An 18,215-nucleotide genomic window follows, 5' to 3' on the forward strand; every position below is an offset into this window, starting at 1 on the left:
AAAAAATATTATTTTTAATGTTAATGATATTTATTTTAAAATTTGATTAAATCTGAATTCATTATTTAGAGAACTCGTTTCTAGAGATGGGGGCTCCAAATTTCTATTTCTTATTGTGATGATTATACAATATTTTCCATCGCTTTGGATTCTTTCAATTTATTCTTTTATGTTTAAGAAATAATTAAAAATGATGCACAATAAGAAAAAAAGGGTTAAGGATACATCATTATTTATGTTTTCTCTTTTCAACAAACAAAGAACATTTCCACTTTAGTAGGGAGATGGACGTCATTGACAACTTTTTGTATTGTTTTATTTTTTATTCATTTACGACTCAAGTTAATAAGATTCGCATTTAAAAATCTCACTCCAATAAATAAAGCGTTTTCTATCATAAACTTTTTTCTTTATTTGCAAACATTTGAAAAACTTTCCTTTAATTTATCTAGAAAAAAAATAATATTTCTATAATAAAAAATAATTTAATTTTTAAAATTTCTTTTATCTTTAAAAAATAACTATTAATCATACATATGTCTGTAATTTATTCTAAGCCACAAGTTTTCTAAAGATATAAACTTTCAAACTGTGTCTAAAATTTATTATTTTAAACTTTAGAGTATAATTACTATTATTACATGTCAAGTGTCTAAAATTTGTGTTTAAAACTTTACTATTACATGTCAAGTGTCTAAAATTTGTAATTTAAAACTTTAGAGTATTATTACTACTACATGTAAAGATTTATGCCTAATATTAAATGTACATAAGTAAATACTTAAATTTGTATACAATTGAATAAGTAAACGTACTCACATACGCACATTCCATATGACATAATAAACATAAAATGTCATGTAGGACACAAATTGTCATGTAGGATAAATATCTCTACTTGTTCAATAATATACTAATTTAAATATCTACTTGTGCACATTCAAAATTGAATAACATAAATACTAGTTAAAATTAAATTAAAAAAATATTTTTATATATTATGCTTTTAACTTTCAAAAACAGTTCCTAAAATATCTGTATATTCTGAATAAATATTTATCAGAAAATAAATAAGTATTACTAGGGTGGGGGGTAATAATACAAACAAGAACCAAAAAAAGAAGAAAGACAAATTAAAAGATGATGAATCACATGCATGATTTAGAGTTCCAAGAATTGTCTTTATAATACACCTTATAGTATTTTTTTTATTCCATTTATATTAGATATAAAAAATATTTTGAAGGCCAAATACGTCGAGATTATCTCGTTTGAACTTTATCTCTTAGCATATGATCTTTATAGTCTGTTCGTTACGGCGAAAAATATTTTCTATTTTTTATATTTTTTTAGTTAATTAATAAAAATAATGATTTAGTGAAATTAGAAAAAGTAAATTGACATTTTACATTGATTATATTCTTTTAATCCTTTCATATTCTTTATTTTTATTTCTATCTTCATAGCTTTTATTTCCATGACCCCTACCTTCGCCTCCCATAGTACTTATCTAATCAAATTATTATACTAATAATTTTAATAAAATACATTTTGTTTAGATTTATGTATCGATACAAAAAAAAATAAAAAAATTCACTTATTTTTCTTTTAAAAAATAACTTTTATAGAAATTATTTTGTTTCGCACCAAACAAACTCATGTTCATTTATAATAATTTGAATAGAAAATTTAGCAATAAGTCTTTGAATTTAAATCCATCAAATATCCTTGTAAAGTGAGAGGTGGTGTCTAACATTGAAAATTTATAATATGTGATTTTTTTCATTAAATTCATAACTTATTTTAATAACTAACTTTATAAGCCACTAATTGAATTTATTCAAATTCATGAGCCGTAAAAATAACTATTAATATTTGTATTGAGATAGTCCATCTATATCATATAAGCCCGATTTTGCGTGAACACGAAATAGGCTACAGATGAGTACAAAATTACGTCACATTGCATTCCCTAAATCACGAAATGTCCAAAAAATATACCAACTAACAAATGTACAAGACTTTTGGTGCGTCTCAAAAATAAAATAAAAATATTTAATTCACACCATATATTAAAAAAAAATACATCAAAAAATTTCAATTCATAGTATTGCTAGTGAGTTTCTTAAAAAAAAAAAAAACAAAAATGGCAAATTCAAGCTCTGATAGAAAAAAAGAAGAAGATTTATACAATTCATGGATAAACAATCAACAAGAAGAACTAAAAGAGCTACAAAATGCCATCGTTGCTCGAAAAAATGAGCTAAACGACGACGAATTGAATGAGTTGCTAAGGAAAATGGTGAACAACTTCCAAGAATACGCGAACGGCCGTAGTCGACTGGCGAGAATCGACGTATCGCCGTTTTTCGCCCCCACTTGGTGCACCCCTTTGGAAAATTCGGTCTTGTGGATAGGCGGGTGTAGGCCGTCTTCGTTTATACGGCTGATTTATGCGCTAAGCGGAATCGAAATCGAGTCTCATATCGCGGGATATCTACAGGTTGGATGTTGAATAAACATATTAAGTTAAATTTGAATGTATTAACGGATTATTAGATTCGTCAAAAGTTTTTTAAGATGAAATGAGCTTAGAATAAATAAATGATCTAAACAATAGATCATAGTTCAATCCGTCCAACTTTTACACATTTAATTTTGTTGATTGTTATTTTATAGTTTTTTTAATTATTTAATACTTTTTTGTTATGATTTTATATAATGTATCAAATATGTAATGTCAAAGATCATTTTTTCCATCAATACCTTCTCAGTCGAGCTCGTCACACTGAGGTTGTTTATTGTGGTTTATATGAGTTCGTCGCAACGACCTTATGCGGTTTACATCTCCTACGATTTGTAGTTCATTGCACATGATCAGATTTATTTGGTGCATGTGGACTTAAAAGGATAACGACCACGGGTTTTGCCTTATGAAAGAAAAAGAAGTCTTGTTTTAAATACTTTAATTAAGATTGTCATTTGTCAATGTGGTCTATATAACAAACTTTTAGATGACTCGAGTTAAAATAGATTGAGTTGATAAAGGGAAGGATCGTTATCCTGTCCAAATATAATCGAGTTAGACATCAATTATATTTTTATGAACTAATTTTATCGACATACACACAGGGTATGAAAATTGGAGACTTTGGTCAGCTTTCTGGTAAGCAAATTACCATGATTGATAAGTTACAAAGACAGATTATTTTAGAAGAGAGAAGATTTTCTTCAAGGTTAGCTAGCTTGCAAGAAGATGTTGTTGATCAACCGTTTGCTATGGCGGCCAGAATTTACGATACTGAACGAGGTACGTGACGTATTAATTTACTTATCGATGTTTAATTGAACATGAAGTTTAGGATTTTTTTTAATTTCAATTTAATATTACTTTTTTTTAAAAAAAATCATATTAATCTCTGTCCATATGTACATTTATATTTATATTTATTAGAAGAATGTAGAGGGGTGGAGACAAATAATTAATTCTATTTTTTATTTTTTAAAATGACAAATATTTTGGAAAAATTATATAATCATGATAAGTAAAGTGGACTAGATCAGGGAGTATGACATTCTTTTAGGAATAAACTAAAAAAGTATGACAAAAACGACAAAATGAATATTATAATCTTATTATAAGCGTATATGATCACATCGTTACTTTTTTTTCCCTGTCTTTGTTATTTTATAAACATATTTCACTTTTTATCTTTTTTATAAACGATAATACTTTTATCTCATATTTTACCTTTTCTTTGTAATACTAAAAGCTAAGTCTTCAAATTGCTGGTGCATGAGATTATGAAACAATAAAAAATAATATAATCTATCTAGAAGTTATATTCATCAAAATAATATAATACAATATAATAACATATTATGAAACAATATCTAATAACCATATGATCCAAACGAGTTATAACTATTTAAAAAATTAAATTATTTATTTAAGAAAATATATTTTATTTATTTAATTATGTTTGCAACAGGTGAGAATGAAATCGAGCCCTTAAATAAACATGGTGAGGACATGTCAAATTTACTAGAAGAAGTTGATGAGTTGAGGATGAAGACACTAAAGGAGATATTGGGCATATTGACACCAATTCAAGGTGTGGAATACTTAGCAGCAGCAAAGAGAATAAGGCTATGTTTGCAACAATGGGGAAAGAAGAGGGAACAAGAACATATTTGTAATTAATAAGCTAGAGATAAATATGCTATGGGATTATTAGTGTTGTTATTATATATGATAGTGATCAAAATCTATCCTTTTTTTCGAGTTTCATATTTTAGTTGTCAACGGCTTTCTTTTTTCTATATGAACTATCACGATCTAGGTATTAAAACACATCTATAGTTAAACAGATGGTGATAGTTGACAAGAGAACATTTGATGATTGGTTGAAGTAGTTTTGAAGTGTGTTTTAATACATCGATAGTGTAATTCATGTAGCAAAAAAACAACAACTAATTAATTGTTAGAATGTAAAACTCGAAAAAAGAAGAAGATGAAGATAATTTAAATATGTGTTTGATCATTAACTCTATAGAATACATTATGTTATTATTATGCACGACTGAATTTGTTGTACATATGCCAAATCTTTGGTTTATTTCTTCTCTTCTTCTTATTACTCCATCTCCATCTGTTTTATTTTATTTATGTGTTTTAGTTTGAATTTGATCAGATACGAAATTTTTAAAAAGTAAGAAAAACTTTTGAACTAGTATGCAATTTGAATTGAAAAAATTTAAAGAGAGGTGGAGTTACTTGTTTTTGTTAGGCAGGGGAAAAACTAGAATTCTAATTACATAAGGATTCAACAAAATTTAATAGTTTTAGTCAAACTGTCTTTGTGTTAGAAATCCACTTATTCAATACACTGCTTTCTTTAGAGCTCAGAATTCATAAATTCTAAATTCACCTCTATCAAAGAGATAATACCAATTTCCACTTCTTCTTTTTTAACAGTGAATATAAATGTTGCACTAAGGAATGACATGAACTAATCAAGAAATGGTCCCTAATTAGTGACACATGATTTTATAGCTATCGAGATGTCATGACAGGATTTAAGATTAGTTTCAAAAGTTTATATTTTTCTTCTGAAAGACTGAAACTATGTGCTCAATCAAATATCACTATACAAATCGAAACAAATAGAGTAACTTCTTATACATAATTTTAAATACTTGTAATAAAAACATATGAAAGAATTATTCAATTTTCTAAACGAAAATAGTGTCATATAAGACGGACTGGACGGGATATAAGTACAAATATATATAGGCTTTTGCTATTTTTATTTGTTAGTTATATTTGTTAGTTATATAGTAACTACTCAAAATCTTGATATCATAATTTAACCATCTTTCTTTAGTTTTCAAAAATAACCAATTTATACACAACTTACCAATTCTTTAAATTCCATATATTTTTCTCCATTCCATTGGATTTAATTTCTCCCAACACAAACACACCTCCTCTAACCCTGGCTAATTTTCCCCTATGATTAGCCAGGGGAAATCACTAGGCGAATACACAATGATTCGCCAATAATTTCAATTTCTTCGCACGCTTGGATGCTCATCTATCCTCTTGCAGGATGATGAGCATGAAGAGCGCGAAAACGGAGAAAAAAGGGACAATTTTGATGCATAAATATGAGATTGGTAAATTGTTAGGCCAAGGTACATTTGCCAAAGTATATCATGCAAGGAACCTAAAAACAGGACAATATGTAGCTGTTAAGGTAATTGACAAATAAAAAGTCATGAAAGTTGGCCTAATTGACCAAATCAAACGTGAAATTTCTGTTATGAGATTAATTAGACATCCAAATGTTGTTGAACTTTATGAAGTAATGGCTAGCAAAACAAAAATTTAGTTTGCAATGGAATATGTTAGAGGTGGTGAATTATTCAATAAGGTTGCTAAAGGGAGGCTTAGGGAATCAGCAGCGCGGAAATACTTTCAACAATTAATCGCGTCCGTTGATTTCTGTCATAGTCGAGGGGTATATCATAGGGACTTGAAACCTGAAAATATACTCCTGGATGAAACTGGAAACCTAAAGGTTTCTGATTTTGGGTTGAGTGCTCTTTTCGATACGAAAAGACAAGATTGCCTCCTCCACACGACATGTGGAACTCCAGCATATGTCGCGCCAGAGGTCATAAATAAGAGAGGATATGATGGCGAAAAGGCGGATATTTGGTCATGTGGGGTGATTTTGTTTGTATTGTTAGCTGGTTATCTTCCATTTCATGACACAAATTTAATGGAAATGTATAAGAAAATTAGTAAAGGGATATTTAAATGCCCTGAATATTTTCCATATGAAGTGAAAAAACTACTTTCAAGAATTCTTGATCCAAATCCATTTTCAAGAATCACATTAGCTAAGCTAATGGACAATAATTGGTTCAAGAAAGGATTCAAACAAATTGATAAACCACTAGTTTTGGATCAAGAACACGATGATGATTCACCTCGTAGTGTTTTTGATATTGTGGATGATTCGGATGCAGAGTGTTCTTCAAGACACAAAGAACAGATTTCATCAACAATAACGAAGCCTACTTGTTTGAATGCTTTCGATATCATTTCTCTTTCTCCTGGTTTTGATCTCTCTAGCTTGTTCGAGAAAGATAAGAGTCGTAGGTCGGATGCTAGATTCACGACACAAAAGTCTGCATCCACTATTGTCTCGAGGCTAGAGGAAGTAGCTTCAATGGATAGTTTTAAGGTACGTATGACCCATACATAGTATAATATCGGTGAAAGATGTTCATCTGACCACCCTTGAGCCTATATGTGACTTTGCATGTAGGTTCTAAAAGTTTAATCTGATTAGCTAAAAGTTTAGTATTATAGAATGAACAACCTTTATTTACTTTATTATGTCTTCAACAGGTTAAGAAAAAAGACGGGACGGTGAAAATGCAAGGAAGCAAAGAAGGGAGAAAAGGGCAATTAGCAATTGATGCAGAGATATTTGAGATTACTCCAGCTTTCCATGTTGTACAAGTGACAAAAAAATCAGGAGATACTGCAGAATACAGGAACTTTTGTGATCAAGGATTAAAGCCTTCATTAAAAGATATAGTTTGGACATGGCAGGGCAATGAGCAACAACAAGTGGAAAATCAAGAAATCAAGACTTAAGAGGTAAAGATATGAAAAAAAAAAAAACAAGTTGTGGGGGTAAAGTTGCCTCTGTGGGACCTATAGGTCATGATTTCGAGTTGTGGATTCAGTCATTGATGTTTACGTGGAGGTAGTTTGCCTGCATTACGATTTACAACCCTTGGATGAGAGCCTTCTCCATATCTCATGCATCGAGCTGTTTCTGTTTTTTTTAAAATCATGTAGGCATTATGATCATAGCATTTTTTGTCATTGCTCTTTTTGTTTGTTGTCTTGATGTTATATGTCCTCTTGGTGTTTCCCATGTAAAACATTTACTATATTACTTGCCTATTTCTATTCATATAGATAATTCCTCTTAACAATTTACAAAAAGATCATTCTGCTTCAAGATTTTCAAGAGGATTGATTTAGTTTTAGTCATTCAATTTACTTGTTCTACCATTTTGCAACCAACTAGCATTTCTGAAAACAGAATCATGCACAAATCAAGTTCTAAAACAAAACAAAAAAAGCATTATCTTTCCATAAAACAAACAAGTGATCGATTCACAACAAGAGATACAGAGAACATGCTCAGCATGCAAGAAGTTGAATCTTGATCTTCTGTAGCATCCCTACAACATCTTTCATGTTTGTCCTTATTGTCGGAGATTCAGCACAACAATCTAATGCTACTTTCATGATTGATGCCACGATATCTAACTCTTTTTGTAAGCGATTATCCATTCGTGTAACCAAGTTGGCATCCATAACGTCCATTACTGCCTCTGGGAGTGAATAACTCACCCATTGCTTCAAGCTAAGATCTCCCTCAAACTCAGTAGGCTTTCTCCTAGTAAATGTTTCCAGCAACATAATCCCGTAACTATAGACATCACATTTTACTGACACCAGTCCATCCAGTCCATACTCTACAGTCAAACAATTAATTTAAAGATGCAATATACTTTCTTGATTGGAAATAAAAAAGACAAAAAATCAATGTTTAAATTAGCAAAAACAAAGAGACGTACCCGGTGCAATATAACCAAATGTTGCTAAGGTTTTTGTGTATAAATCACTCTCATCTTCACCAAGCAGTTTTGAAATACCAAAGTCACTTAGGTGGGCAACCATATCCTCATCCAGCAAGACGTTACTAGGCTTCAGGTCACAATGAATCACCGGAGAGGAGCATCCATGATGAAGATATTCCAACGCGCATGCTACATCTATCATAATGCTTAGTCTCTGCCTAATGTCTAGGAAGTAGTTGTGTGAATACAAATACTTGTCAAGACTTCCATTAGGCATATACTCGAGCACTAAAGCCTTAAAATCAAGGTTGGAACAACTAGTGATGACTTTCACAAGATTCCTATGGCGAAGGCGACGCAAAAATTCACATTCTGTATCAAAACTCTTGAATGCCGCTTCCAGTTGCAGATTGAACACTTTAACTGCAATGGCAGTCCCACTCCTGAGAACGCCTTTGTAAACAGAGCCAAAACTTCCAGAACCAATCAGATTACTGTCGCTAAGCGAATCAATTGCTTGGAGCAGTTCATAGTATGAAATTCTTTCTGTTGTTGCAATAGACAATGAATCAGCTCGTTGAGGAGATCTTTTACCTCTTCTATACCTTATCCATAGGAACACAAAGGAGACAGGAACAAATACAAGTGCAGTTCCTAGCAAAAGAAAAAGGAGTAGCATTTGTTTCCTATTTGATCTATGCCTTGATGAAGTGGGGCATGGTGGGACACTAAACCTTGACAAACCACACAATGCTTCATTGTTGATGAAAAACTGACTCGAGAGGTTCTTGAAAGGACCCCCCGAGGGTATTTCACCATACAATTTGTTGTCAGAAACATTGAAATACTTCAAGTTTTGAAGTTTCTCCATATACATAGGAATGGTTCCTGATATATTATTATTAGAAATGTCTAGGTATCCCAAACTTACCATGTTGCTCACTGAGTCAGGTATAGATCCTTGCAACTTGTTGTGCCTCAAAGAAAGGTACTCCAAATTTTGCAATCCTCCAATTTCTCTAGGAATACCATTTGAGAATTGATTCATTGACAGATCCATATGTGTCACAGCTTTTAGATTTCCAATTTCAGGTGGTAAAGAACCAACCATGTTGTTTGATGATAAGTGAAGCTTTATTAGATCTTTAAGATTCCCCAAGCTTGGTGGTATATTGGAACTCAATTTATTGGAATCAAGATGTATCAATCTAAGGGAAGTAACATTCCCTAAACAATTAGGAAGAGATCCTGAAAGTTGATTTTGACCCAAGGAAATATCTCCCAAATGTTGCAATTTACATAAATTATCTCCAATAAATCCCGTAAGCTTGTTGTTGTTCAAGTTGAAGCGCTGAAGGTTTCTCAAGTTACGAATTGAGGTAGGAATTGATCCAATCAAGTTATTATTAGAAAGATCAAGGTCTAATAAGCTGCTTAAGTTGCCAACTTCATTTGGAATCTGGCCGTTAATCTTGCAAGCAACGGCATAAAACTTTACAAGAGATTTGGAGAAGTTCCCTACGGAGACCGGAAGCATGCCATTTAGAGGGTTGAAAGATAGAGAAAGAACTGTTAATCTTCTGCAATTGGTTAAGGAAGTGAGGAAGCTTAAAAATGAATCACTGGTTAAATTGTTTCTCTGCAAGATTAGGTATTGTAGATGAGTCAAATATCCAAGAGAATTGGGAATCAAGCCACTGAGTCTGTTACCTGAAAGATCTAGTTTAGTAATCTTTGAACAATTGGAGATAGAATGAGGAATAGTCCCAACAAGATTGGTTAAGCCATGCAGATAAAGTCTTTCAATGTTGGGTAAGGTAGAACCTATGTTTGGTGGTAGAGTTCCTGATAGATTGTTGGCTGAAAGACCCATTCTTCTCAGTCGTGATATGTTGAAGATCTCCATTGGAAGTGAACCACTAAAACTATTCAACTCAAGACCAAGTTCCTCCATCTCAATGAGATTTCTTATCTCTTTGGGTATTTCACCTGAAGAAAGAATGAGTTTAACTAAAAATTGGCTAGTTAAGATTGCTATCACTTTGAATGTATACATACCAGTAAACCTATTTTCATGAAGATATAAAAATTGCATCTTGGTTAAGTTGCCAATCTCCTGTGGTACGAATCCACTAAGATTGTTGCCCCACAGTAACAATGATTGCAGTAATGAGCTATTGAATACAGAGATCGGGATAGAGCCAGTAATCTGGTTTCTCTCCACGCCTAACTCCATCAAATTAACAAGATTTCCGATTTCTTGTGGAATTATCCCTGCATTTAATGTGTAATAAAAAAAGATCTAAGGTAATTAGATACAATAGTACTAGCATTCATCAAATCATATCTCATCTCATATATATATATATATATATATATCATCGTCATATCATATATATCATACTAAAAATGGGAACATCAAAATGAAAAGTTGAAATACCTTTTTACCCTTCAAAACACTATTTCTATTATTATTCTTTTACAAAACCAAATATATATTTTAATAACTAATAAGATATAGATGAAATCAGTTTTAAAAGTATTCAATGTGCATTAAATTATTTAATGATGGAATTATGTAAGATAAGTGAATGAGAATGACTCGTACCGTTAGGTTTTCAAGGTGATTAGGACGTCATGCGGAAGCTTACAATTGCAAATCATAGAGTTGATAAATCAGATAACAAAAACGTATACTAAAAATATAACATCATAATATGAAAACTAATATAAGAGAAAAATATTAAAACTATTGAGAGAATAAATCTCCCCATAAACTAAACTCTTAAGCGTCTACAGTGTAGATACAATTGTGTTGTGTTATGGGAATAAGGATCTTCAATTTATAGATCTCCAAACTTTTCCTCTAAGGAAAGAATAAACCAAATATGGAAGAAAAATATATTTTCCTTTCATGAAAAGTAAATACATTTTTGGTAATGTTTTGTCTTTTCTTTTAGGAAAAACTAACTTCAAATAAGGAAAGAAAATCAAGGCAAAACCCTAACACATACTTTACTCAAAACATTTTTACGTTTTTGTCAAAGCATGAAAAATTCTAAGAGATGAAATTCAATGCACACAACATTCATTGTAAATGAATATAGGACATTTAAATTAGTCTAACCAATTTAGACTTCTCCAATTGAACTACTATAAAATAGTATAAATACCACTCCTTTTCCTCAAATGGATAAAGGAAGTTGAAAAACTAAATTTCATATGACAGTCAAATTACTCGAAGGTAAATGCCAACTATCCATCCAATTATTTTACAAGATGGTAAAGTTAGTTTCATAATTTAGACAAAATATGTAGTAACAGTTTGGCTAATTCTCATTCTTTATTTACGAAAAAGATATTTTTATCTCGCCTTACATATTGTAAATTATAATAGGATATTATCTGCTTCGAGTGATTTGTCGATACCATCATCTAGACAACTTTTTTAGATTTGTGTAATACAATAATTATATCTATTTTCTTTTGCTATTTATTGTAATTGACACTTTAATTATATTGTAATTTTCTTTTGGACAACATCTGAAGTTTCATGTACTATGAGGAAAAAGGTGACCTTCATTTGAGAAGTTTTATATACGCTGCATATTTTAATAGGAGTATGCCAATAACATCTGTTAGTCCATACAACTTTACTCTTCGGATAAACTGGTGTACACCCTATTACAATCGTGACTACATTCATTCATTATCTTAATTTGTCCTTATGTTTTGATTCGAAATTCTCATTTTAATAAGATCTAGAGCTTTATAATAAGAATATATAAATTATATTGTATTTGGATTAACAATTGACACATAAATTGAATAGGATTTTTTTCAAGTTCAATTGCGATTATTAGGATCTGATAAATATTTGTAAGAAGGATTTATACCATTTTGTTTTCTGTAAATGTTATTATTGGCATCGTATGCATATATGATGGGTTAAGTGCAATCAAGATATATTTTAAAATGCATTGTTAAACCTCATGTCATATTGGCGATAATAGTTTTAATCATGATAAAAGTAATTTAAATAGTAGGATACAATATACACTAACATATAAAGATTTATATACTAAATAAGTCACCTTATTATTACCACTTTGAGCAATTTTCAATATAATTATGTGTTACATCGTTTAAAATTTTATAGATATTTTTAAAAATATTCTATTCTTAATAAACTAATAAAAAGTTTAAATACTTCAAATATTTGTCTTATAAATCCATTTAAACATTTTGAATATGTACACAATTAAATTTTAGTAATTTACTTTTTTTGAATATTTGTCTTATTTATGTTTATTTTTTGTAAGGGGTGTGTAAAATAGAATAGATAAAACTACATTTTTTATCAATGTTTTCTTAAGGGGTGTACAAGATTGAAACACAATGAATAATTTGAAATGAAGAAAGTAACATATAATTAAATTATTAATAACTTCTTTAATTCACTGAAGAAATAGTGATATAAATATTTATCCTTATGTCTCATTTTAAGAAAAACAAATTCAATGTTTCAACTTTTGATACCCTTTCATATTTTAAGTTGTCACTCTGTTGATGCTATGTTTCTGTATTCTAAGCTCATTTTTGAAAAAAATAATTTGGTAGGATTCAATACTTGATATGATCCCTTAATAATAAATAAAATTAATATTGATTATAAATTGTAGACTTCATATTATTTTAATTAACTCTATGAAGTGGCTATCAAATCCTATTCATTTTTCATCTTTCTTCTTTTCTCTGAACTTTGTCTTGCAGGTAATTAACATATGAGATAAGAATATACATATATTAATTTGTGTTTATACTAAATATTATCATCTTTTATTTCATTTGGAGAAGAGATACTGTGCTATCATATTTTAATTTGTTATTGGTATCCAAGAGTAGATTCCAATTATTTGAACTATTTTTTGTTTGAAAATGAACGATATTCATTTAATTTAATTATAAATCTATTTTTAATACAATGATAATTTGAAACAATTTATGTCAATTTAGATGAGCACACACGTGTCCAGAAACTAGTAAGATAAAACATACCTGTGAAATGGTTACCTCCAAGATACAATTTCTGCAAGTTACTCAATCTTCCAATTTCACTATGTATTGGTCCATCAAAATCATTATATGATAAAGACAATAATTGAAGTTGTGAACAATTTGACAAGCTTGTAGGCAAATGACCATCAAGCTTGTTTATTGATAGATAAAGCTCTTTGAGTATCGGGAGACCATTGCATAAACCATTGGGAAGATTTCCTGATAAGCTATTGTTTGTAAATGCAATGACTTCAATTTTAGAAATATTGAAAATTGTGAATGGTATAGAACCCGTAAGCTGATTATGTTGTATGGACAAGTATTTCAGGTTGTGAAGATTGCCAATCTCTTCCGGGATGTTCCCTTCAAGTAAATTGGCAGATATTTGTAAAGTCTCCAACCTTGAGGCATTCGAGAGTGATGGGGGAATGAAACCAGTGAAACTGTTAGTCCTAAGATTTAAAACTTGAAGTTGTTTTAAAAACCCAAACCAAGAAGGAATTTCCCCTCTGAATTTGTTGAAACTTAACTTAAGAAACTTAAGCCGACGTAAGCGTACCATTTCTTGAGGCAAATTTCCATGGAAATTGTTACTTCCCAAATCAAGAGAAACAAGAAATGTGAGGTTTCCAAAATCACGAGGAATCCTACCGGTAAGAGCCATGTCGGAAAGATTCAAGGACTTCACTCTTTGGTGACGGTAGTCACAAGTGACTCCTACCCAATGACAAACATAAATAGTAGGAGACCAACTTTCATCCAAGTAATGAAAAGGATCGGAACTAATTTGAGATTTCAAAGAGAGAAGAGCTAATTGATCAGTCGTAATGTTGGTTTGGGTCATAACATAGTGAAGCAACAAGAGTATTGTCAAGAGGAAAAATGTGAAGGCTTTCTCCATTAGTGCAAATATTAATAGAAAAATGTTATGGCTAGTAACATGTGGTATTGAGGCTTTAAATAGCAATGAGATCAACATGATTATTTTTCTTAAAAAAAAATAAAATTACTTTTATTTATTCATATCAATACTAATACTACCTAACCAATCAGAAATGCAAAATGGTGCAAAAATTCTCCTAATCATCCAAAGACTTGTGCAAGTCAACTAAGTCTCTTATTTTCTCCATAATTGGTGGCAAAATTATTCCTCTAATCAGTCCAAAGACTTCCCAAGTTGCCTTCTACTAAATTATTGTTTTAGGGAAAATTTCCAAGTTACGTGGGTCCTAAAGATTTGACAAACTGAAGAAGACCAAAATCAACCCAAGTCTTGCAAACGTAAATGTGGTGGCAAAATTATTCCTCTAATCAGTCCAAAGACTTCCCAAGTTGCCTTCTACTAAATTATTGTTTTAGGAAAATTTCCAAGTTACGTGGGTCCTAAAGATTTGACAAACTGAAGAAGACCAAAATCAACCCAAGTCTTGCAAACGTAAATGTGGGGACAAAGATATACATCTAATTAACTGGTTCAAAAGATGCTAGATCAAAGTTATATTTAATGGGTATAATATATAAATATGACTCTTGACTTAGTTTCAGCTGACAACTATGCTCTTTTACTTTGGGTGTGCACAATTAGTCACTTAAATTTATATAAAATTAAATAAATAAACACATTTGTCCTACGTAATGACAATTTTGTATCCTACGTGGCATCCTATGTGTATTATGCCACTTAGGACACATGTGTCTACTTCTTCAAGTTTATACAAGTTTAAGGGTGTGTTTGGTATGAAGGAAAATATTTTCTTAGAAAATGTTTTCTAGGAAAAGAAGTTGATTTTTGACTTATTTTCTCATGTTTGGTTGGTGAGTAGAAAACATTTTCCGGAAAAGATTTTTAGTGTTTGATTTATAAATGAAAAATATTTTTGAGAAATATCTTTTATTTTAACTAGAGTAGAAAATAATTTTTGAAATTGAAAATATTTTTTAAAAACAAACTTAAATTTTTTTTGGGGGGTGGGTGAGGGTCAAGGGTAGGGGTGAAAAATTGAAATTTTGAAGTTGAAATTATTTTTGAAAAACAAACTTAAATTTTTTTTGGGGGTGGATGGGGTTTTAAAAATGAACTTAAATTTTTTTTTTGGGGGTGGGGGGCTGGGTAGGGGTTGAAAAAAATGAAATTTTGAAATTGAAAATATTTTTGAAAAACAAACTTAGAATTATTTTTTGGGGTGGTGGGGAGGGGGGGGGGATGGTAGGGGAGTGCGTGGGTGGGGGGTCGAGGGTAGGGGTGAAAAAATGAAATTTTGAAATTGAAAGTATTTTTTAAAACCAAACTTAATTTTTTTTTTTGGGGGGGGGGGGGGGGGGGGCTGGTAAGGGGTGGGTGGGTGGGGGGTCGAGGGCAGAGGTGCAAAAAATGAAAATTTGAAATTGAAAATATTTTTTAAAAACAAACTTAAATTTTTTTCTTTTTGAAGGGGGTTGGGGGGATGATATGGGGGTTGATAGCGGGGGGGGGGGGGGGGCGAGGGTAGTGGGTGGGGGGTAAAAAAATAAAAAATTGAAATTAGAAATATTTTTTAAAAACAATTTTTAATATTTTTTTTGGAGGGGGTGGGGGTAGAGGTGAAGGTGGGGCAAAAAAATTGAATTTAAAAACAAGCTTTAAAATTATTATTTTTTTGTGGGGGGGGGGGGGGGGGTGGTGGTTGGGGGGCTGGTTTGAGGGTAGGGACAACCAAGAAGTTGAATCTTGATCTTCTGTAGCATCCCTACAACATCTTTCATGTTTGTCCTTCTTGCCGAAGATTCAACACATCAATCTAATGTCACTTTCATGATTGAAGACACAACATCTAGCTTCTTCTGTAAGCGATTATCCATTGGTGTTACCAAGTTGGCATCTACAACATCCATTATGGGAGTGAATAACTCACCCATTGCTTCAAGTTAAGATCTCCCTCAAAATAACTAGGCTTTCTCCTAGTAAATGTTTCCAGCAACATAATTCTGTAACTATAGCCATCACATTTTACTGACACCAGTCCATCCAATCCATACTCTACAGTCAAATAATTATTTTAAAGATGCAGTATACTTTCTTGATTGAAAAAAAAAAGACGAAAAATCAATGTTCAAATTAGCAAAAACAAAGAGACGTACCCGGTGCGATATAACCAAATGTTGCTAAGGTTTTAGTGTATAAATCACTCTCATCTTCACCAAGCAGTTTTGAAATACCAAAGTCACTTAGGTGGGCAACTATATCCTCATCCAGCAAGACGTTACTAGGCTTCAAATCACAATGAATAACGGGAGAGGAGCATCCATGATGAAGATATTCCAACGCACATGCCACATCTATCATAATACTAAGTCTATGCCTGATGTCTAGGAAGTAGTTGTGCGAATACAAATACTTGTCAAGACTTCCATTAGGCATATACACGAGCACTAAAGCCTTAAAATCAAGGTTGGATCAACTAGTGATGACTTTCACGAGATTCTTATGGCGAAGGCTACGCAAAACTTCACATTCTGTATCAAAACTTTTGAATGTTGCTTTTAGTTGCAGATCGAACGCTTTTGTAAACAGAGCCAAAACTTCCAGAACCAATCAGATAAGAGATATGGAGAAGTTCCCTACGGCTACTGGAAGCATACCATTTAGAGGGTTCAAAGATAGATTAAGATATTTTAAATTTCTGCAACTGGTTAAGGAAGTGAGGAAGCTTAAAAATGAATCACTGGTTTAAGGAAGTGAGGAAGCTTAAAAATGAATCACTGGTTAAATTGTTTCCCCACAAGTTTAGAATCTGTAGATGAGTAAGCTTTGAACAATTGGAGATAGAATGAGGAATAGTCCCAACAAGATTGGTTAAGGTATGCAGATAAAGTCCTTCAATGTTGGGTAAGGTAGAACCTATGTTTGGTGGTAGAGTTCCTGATAGATTATTGCCTGAAAAATCAATTGCTCTCATCCCTGATATGTTAAACATCTCCATATCAAGTGAACCACTAAAACTATTAAACTGCATACCAAGTTTCTCCAACTCAACGAGATTTCTTATCTCTTTGGGTATTTCACCTGTCAACACAACAAATAAAGTCATACAACAAATACACCATCCAAATAGATGAAATAACAAAGACTTTGAAATGTTATACCTGCTATTATTTAAACCAGGACAAATAAGATTTGTGCACATGATTTGACTAATAAAGAGACCAAGAACCTAAGCTTATATTTGGCAAAGTCTAAATCTTAAAACAAAGCATATAACGGTAGTTCTCTTTACATTTTTTATATTAAGAATGTATAGAATCTGTTCAAAACTTTACACTAAGCAAATAATAATAAATCTAATTTGAACAAGTTTCTATAAGAAAAATGAGCTGCACATTTCTCATCATACAAAGACACCAAATTAACGATTCACGCAGAAAGACAAACTGATTTCATATGACTATCTCTTCCCGTCGTTCTTTAAATTCAAGGTGGCTAAATAAATAAATAAAAGAACACGATTTTGGACCTCTAAATGACTCCAGCTAAACAAAGATATATACAAAAAAAGGTCCACTTATTGTGGCTAAAACGAGAGCAGAAGTCAAAGTGAAAGCAGAGGTTATTCTCGATTCATAACTTTCTCAAAATAAGCCCAACAATCTACCAATCACAGCAACAGAAACGGAACAAAATAAAACATAGAGAAAGGAATGCAAATATCACTTTTACTATAGTTATGTTAAGCATAAATCACTTTTGATATACATAGCATTTTAATATTATAACAAGGAAAATATTTTGATTAAGTAACGAAGAAAACAGAGAGGACGAGGAGGCGAATATTACCTGCTATAGGGCAGTGAATGGAGCTTCTACGATCAAGTGTCTATAATCGAACAATGATGAACTCGAACAAGCTTGAAACTTGAGTTTCGGTCGAGATTGAAAGAGGATGCAAAGGCAATTTTTAGAGCTAAAAATGGTAGTTAAGCAGTAATATGGTGTAAAAAAAAAAACT

The 18,215-nt window shown here is 31.4% G+C and overlaps 2 protein-coding genes and 1 pseudogene across 2 annotated transcripts; 2 read left to right on the forward strand and 1 right to left on the reverse strand.

Moving 5' to 3' along the window:
- The first annotated feature begins 2,146 nt into the window (after positions 1-2,146).
- On the forward strand, positions 2,147-4,204 carry LOC125825902 (protein DOG1-like 3). Its single transcript, XM_049505198.1, has 3 exons — positions 2,147-2,503; positions 3,133-3,310; positions 3,993-4,204. Exons 1-3 carry the CDS (start codon positions 2,147-2,149, stop codon positions 4,202-4,204), a joined length of 747 nt encoding a protein of 248 aa, XP_049361155.1.
- A 1,325-nt stretch (positions 4,205-5,529) lies between these two features.
- LOC125825947 (CBL-interacting protein kinase 5-like) lies at positions 5,530-7,195 on the forward strand (annotated as a pseudogene).
- Positions 7,196-7,732: 537 nt separating this feature from the next.
- Positions 7,733-9,046, reverse strand: LOC125825903 (probable LRR receptor-like serine/threonine-protein kinase At3g47570). Its single transcript, XM_049505199.1, has 2 exons — positions 8,173-9,046; positions 7,733-8,070 (listed from the first exon to the last, which is right to left on the reverse strand). The coding sequence occupies exons 1-2, from the start codon at positions 9,044-9,046 to the stop codon at positions 7,733-7,735; spliced, it is 1,212 nt and encodes a 403-aa protein (XP_049361156.1).
- Between the last annotated feature and the right edge of the window lie 9,169 nt (positions 9,047-18,215).

The sequence above is a fragment of the Solanum verrucosum genome, unplaced genomic scaffold (genome assembly GCF_900185275.1).
Source record: "Solanum verrucosum unplaced genomic scaffold, falcon-dt-bn FXZP01000161.1, whole genome shotgun sequence".
NCBI classification, from domain to species: domain Eukaryota; kingdom Viridiplantae; phylum Streptophyta; class Magnoliopsida; order Solanales; family Solanaceae; genus Solanum; species Solanum verrucosum.

What these genes read in the sequence shown, in the direction of transcription:
- LOC125825902 (XM_049505198.1), top strand. Translation starts at nt 2,147, where the DNA reads ATGGCAAATTCAAGCTCTGATAGAAAAAAAGAAGAAGATTTATACAAT. An exon ending in ATATCGCGGGATATCTACAG is followed by an intron (nt 2,504 to 3,132) that starts GTTGGATGTTGA and finishes ACATACACACAG; the next exon opens with GGTATGAAAATTGGAGACTT. An exon ending in AATTTACGATACTGAACGAG is followed by an intron (nt 3,311 to 3,992) that starts GTACGTGACGTA and finishes TGTTTGCAACAG; the next exon opens with GTGAGAATGAAATCGAGCCC.
- LOC125825903 (XM_049505199.1), bottom strand. Translation starts at nt 9,046, where the DNA reads ATGGAGAAACTTCAAAACTTGAAGTATTTCAATGTTTCTGACAACAAA. An exon ending in ATTTGGTTATATTGCACCGG is followed by an intron (nt 8,071 to 8,172) that starts GTACGTCTCTTT and finishes GTTTGACTGTAG; the next exon opens with AGTATGGACTGGATGGACTG.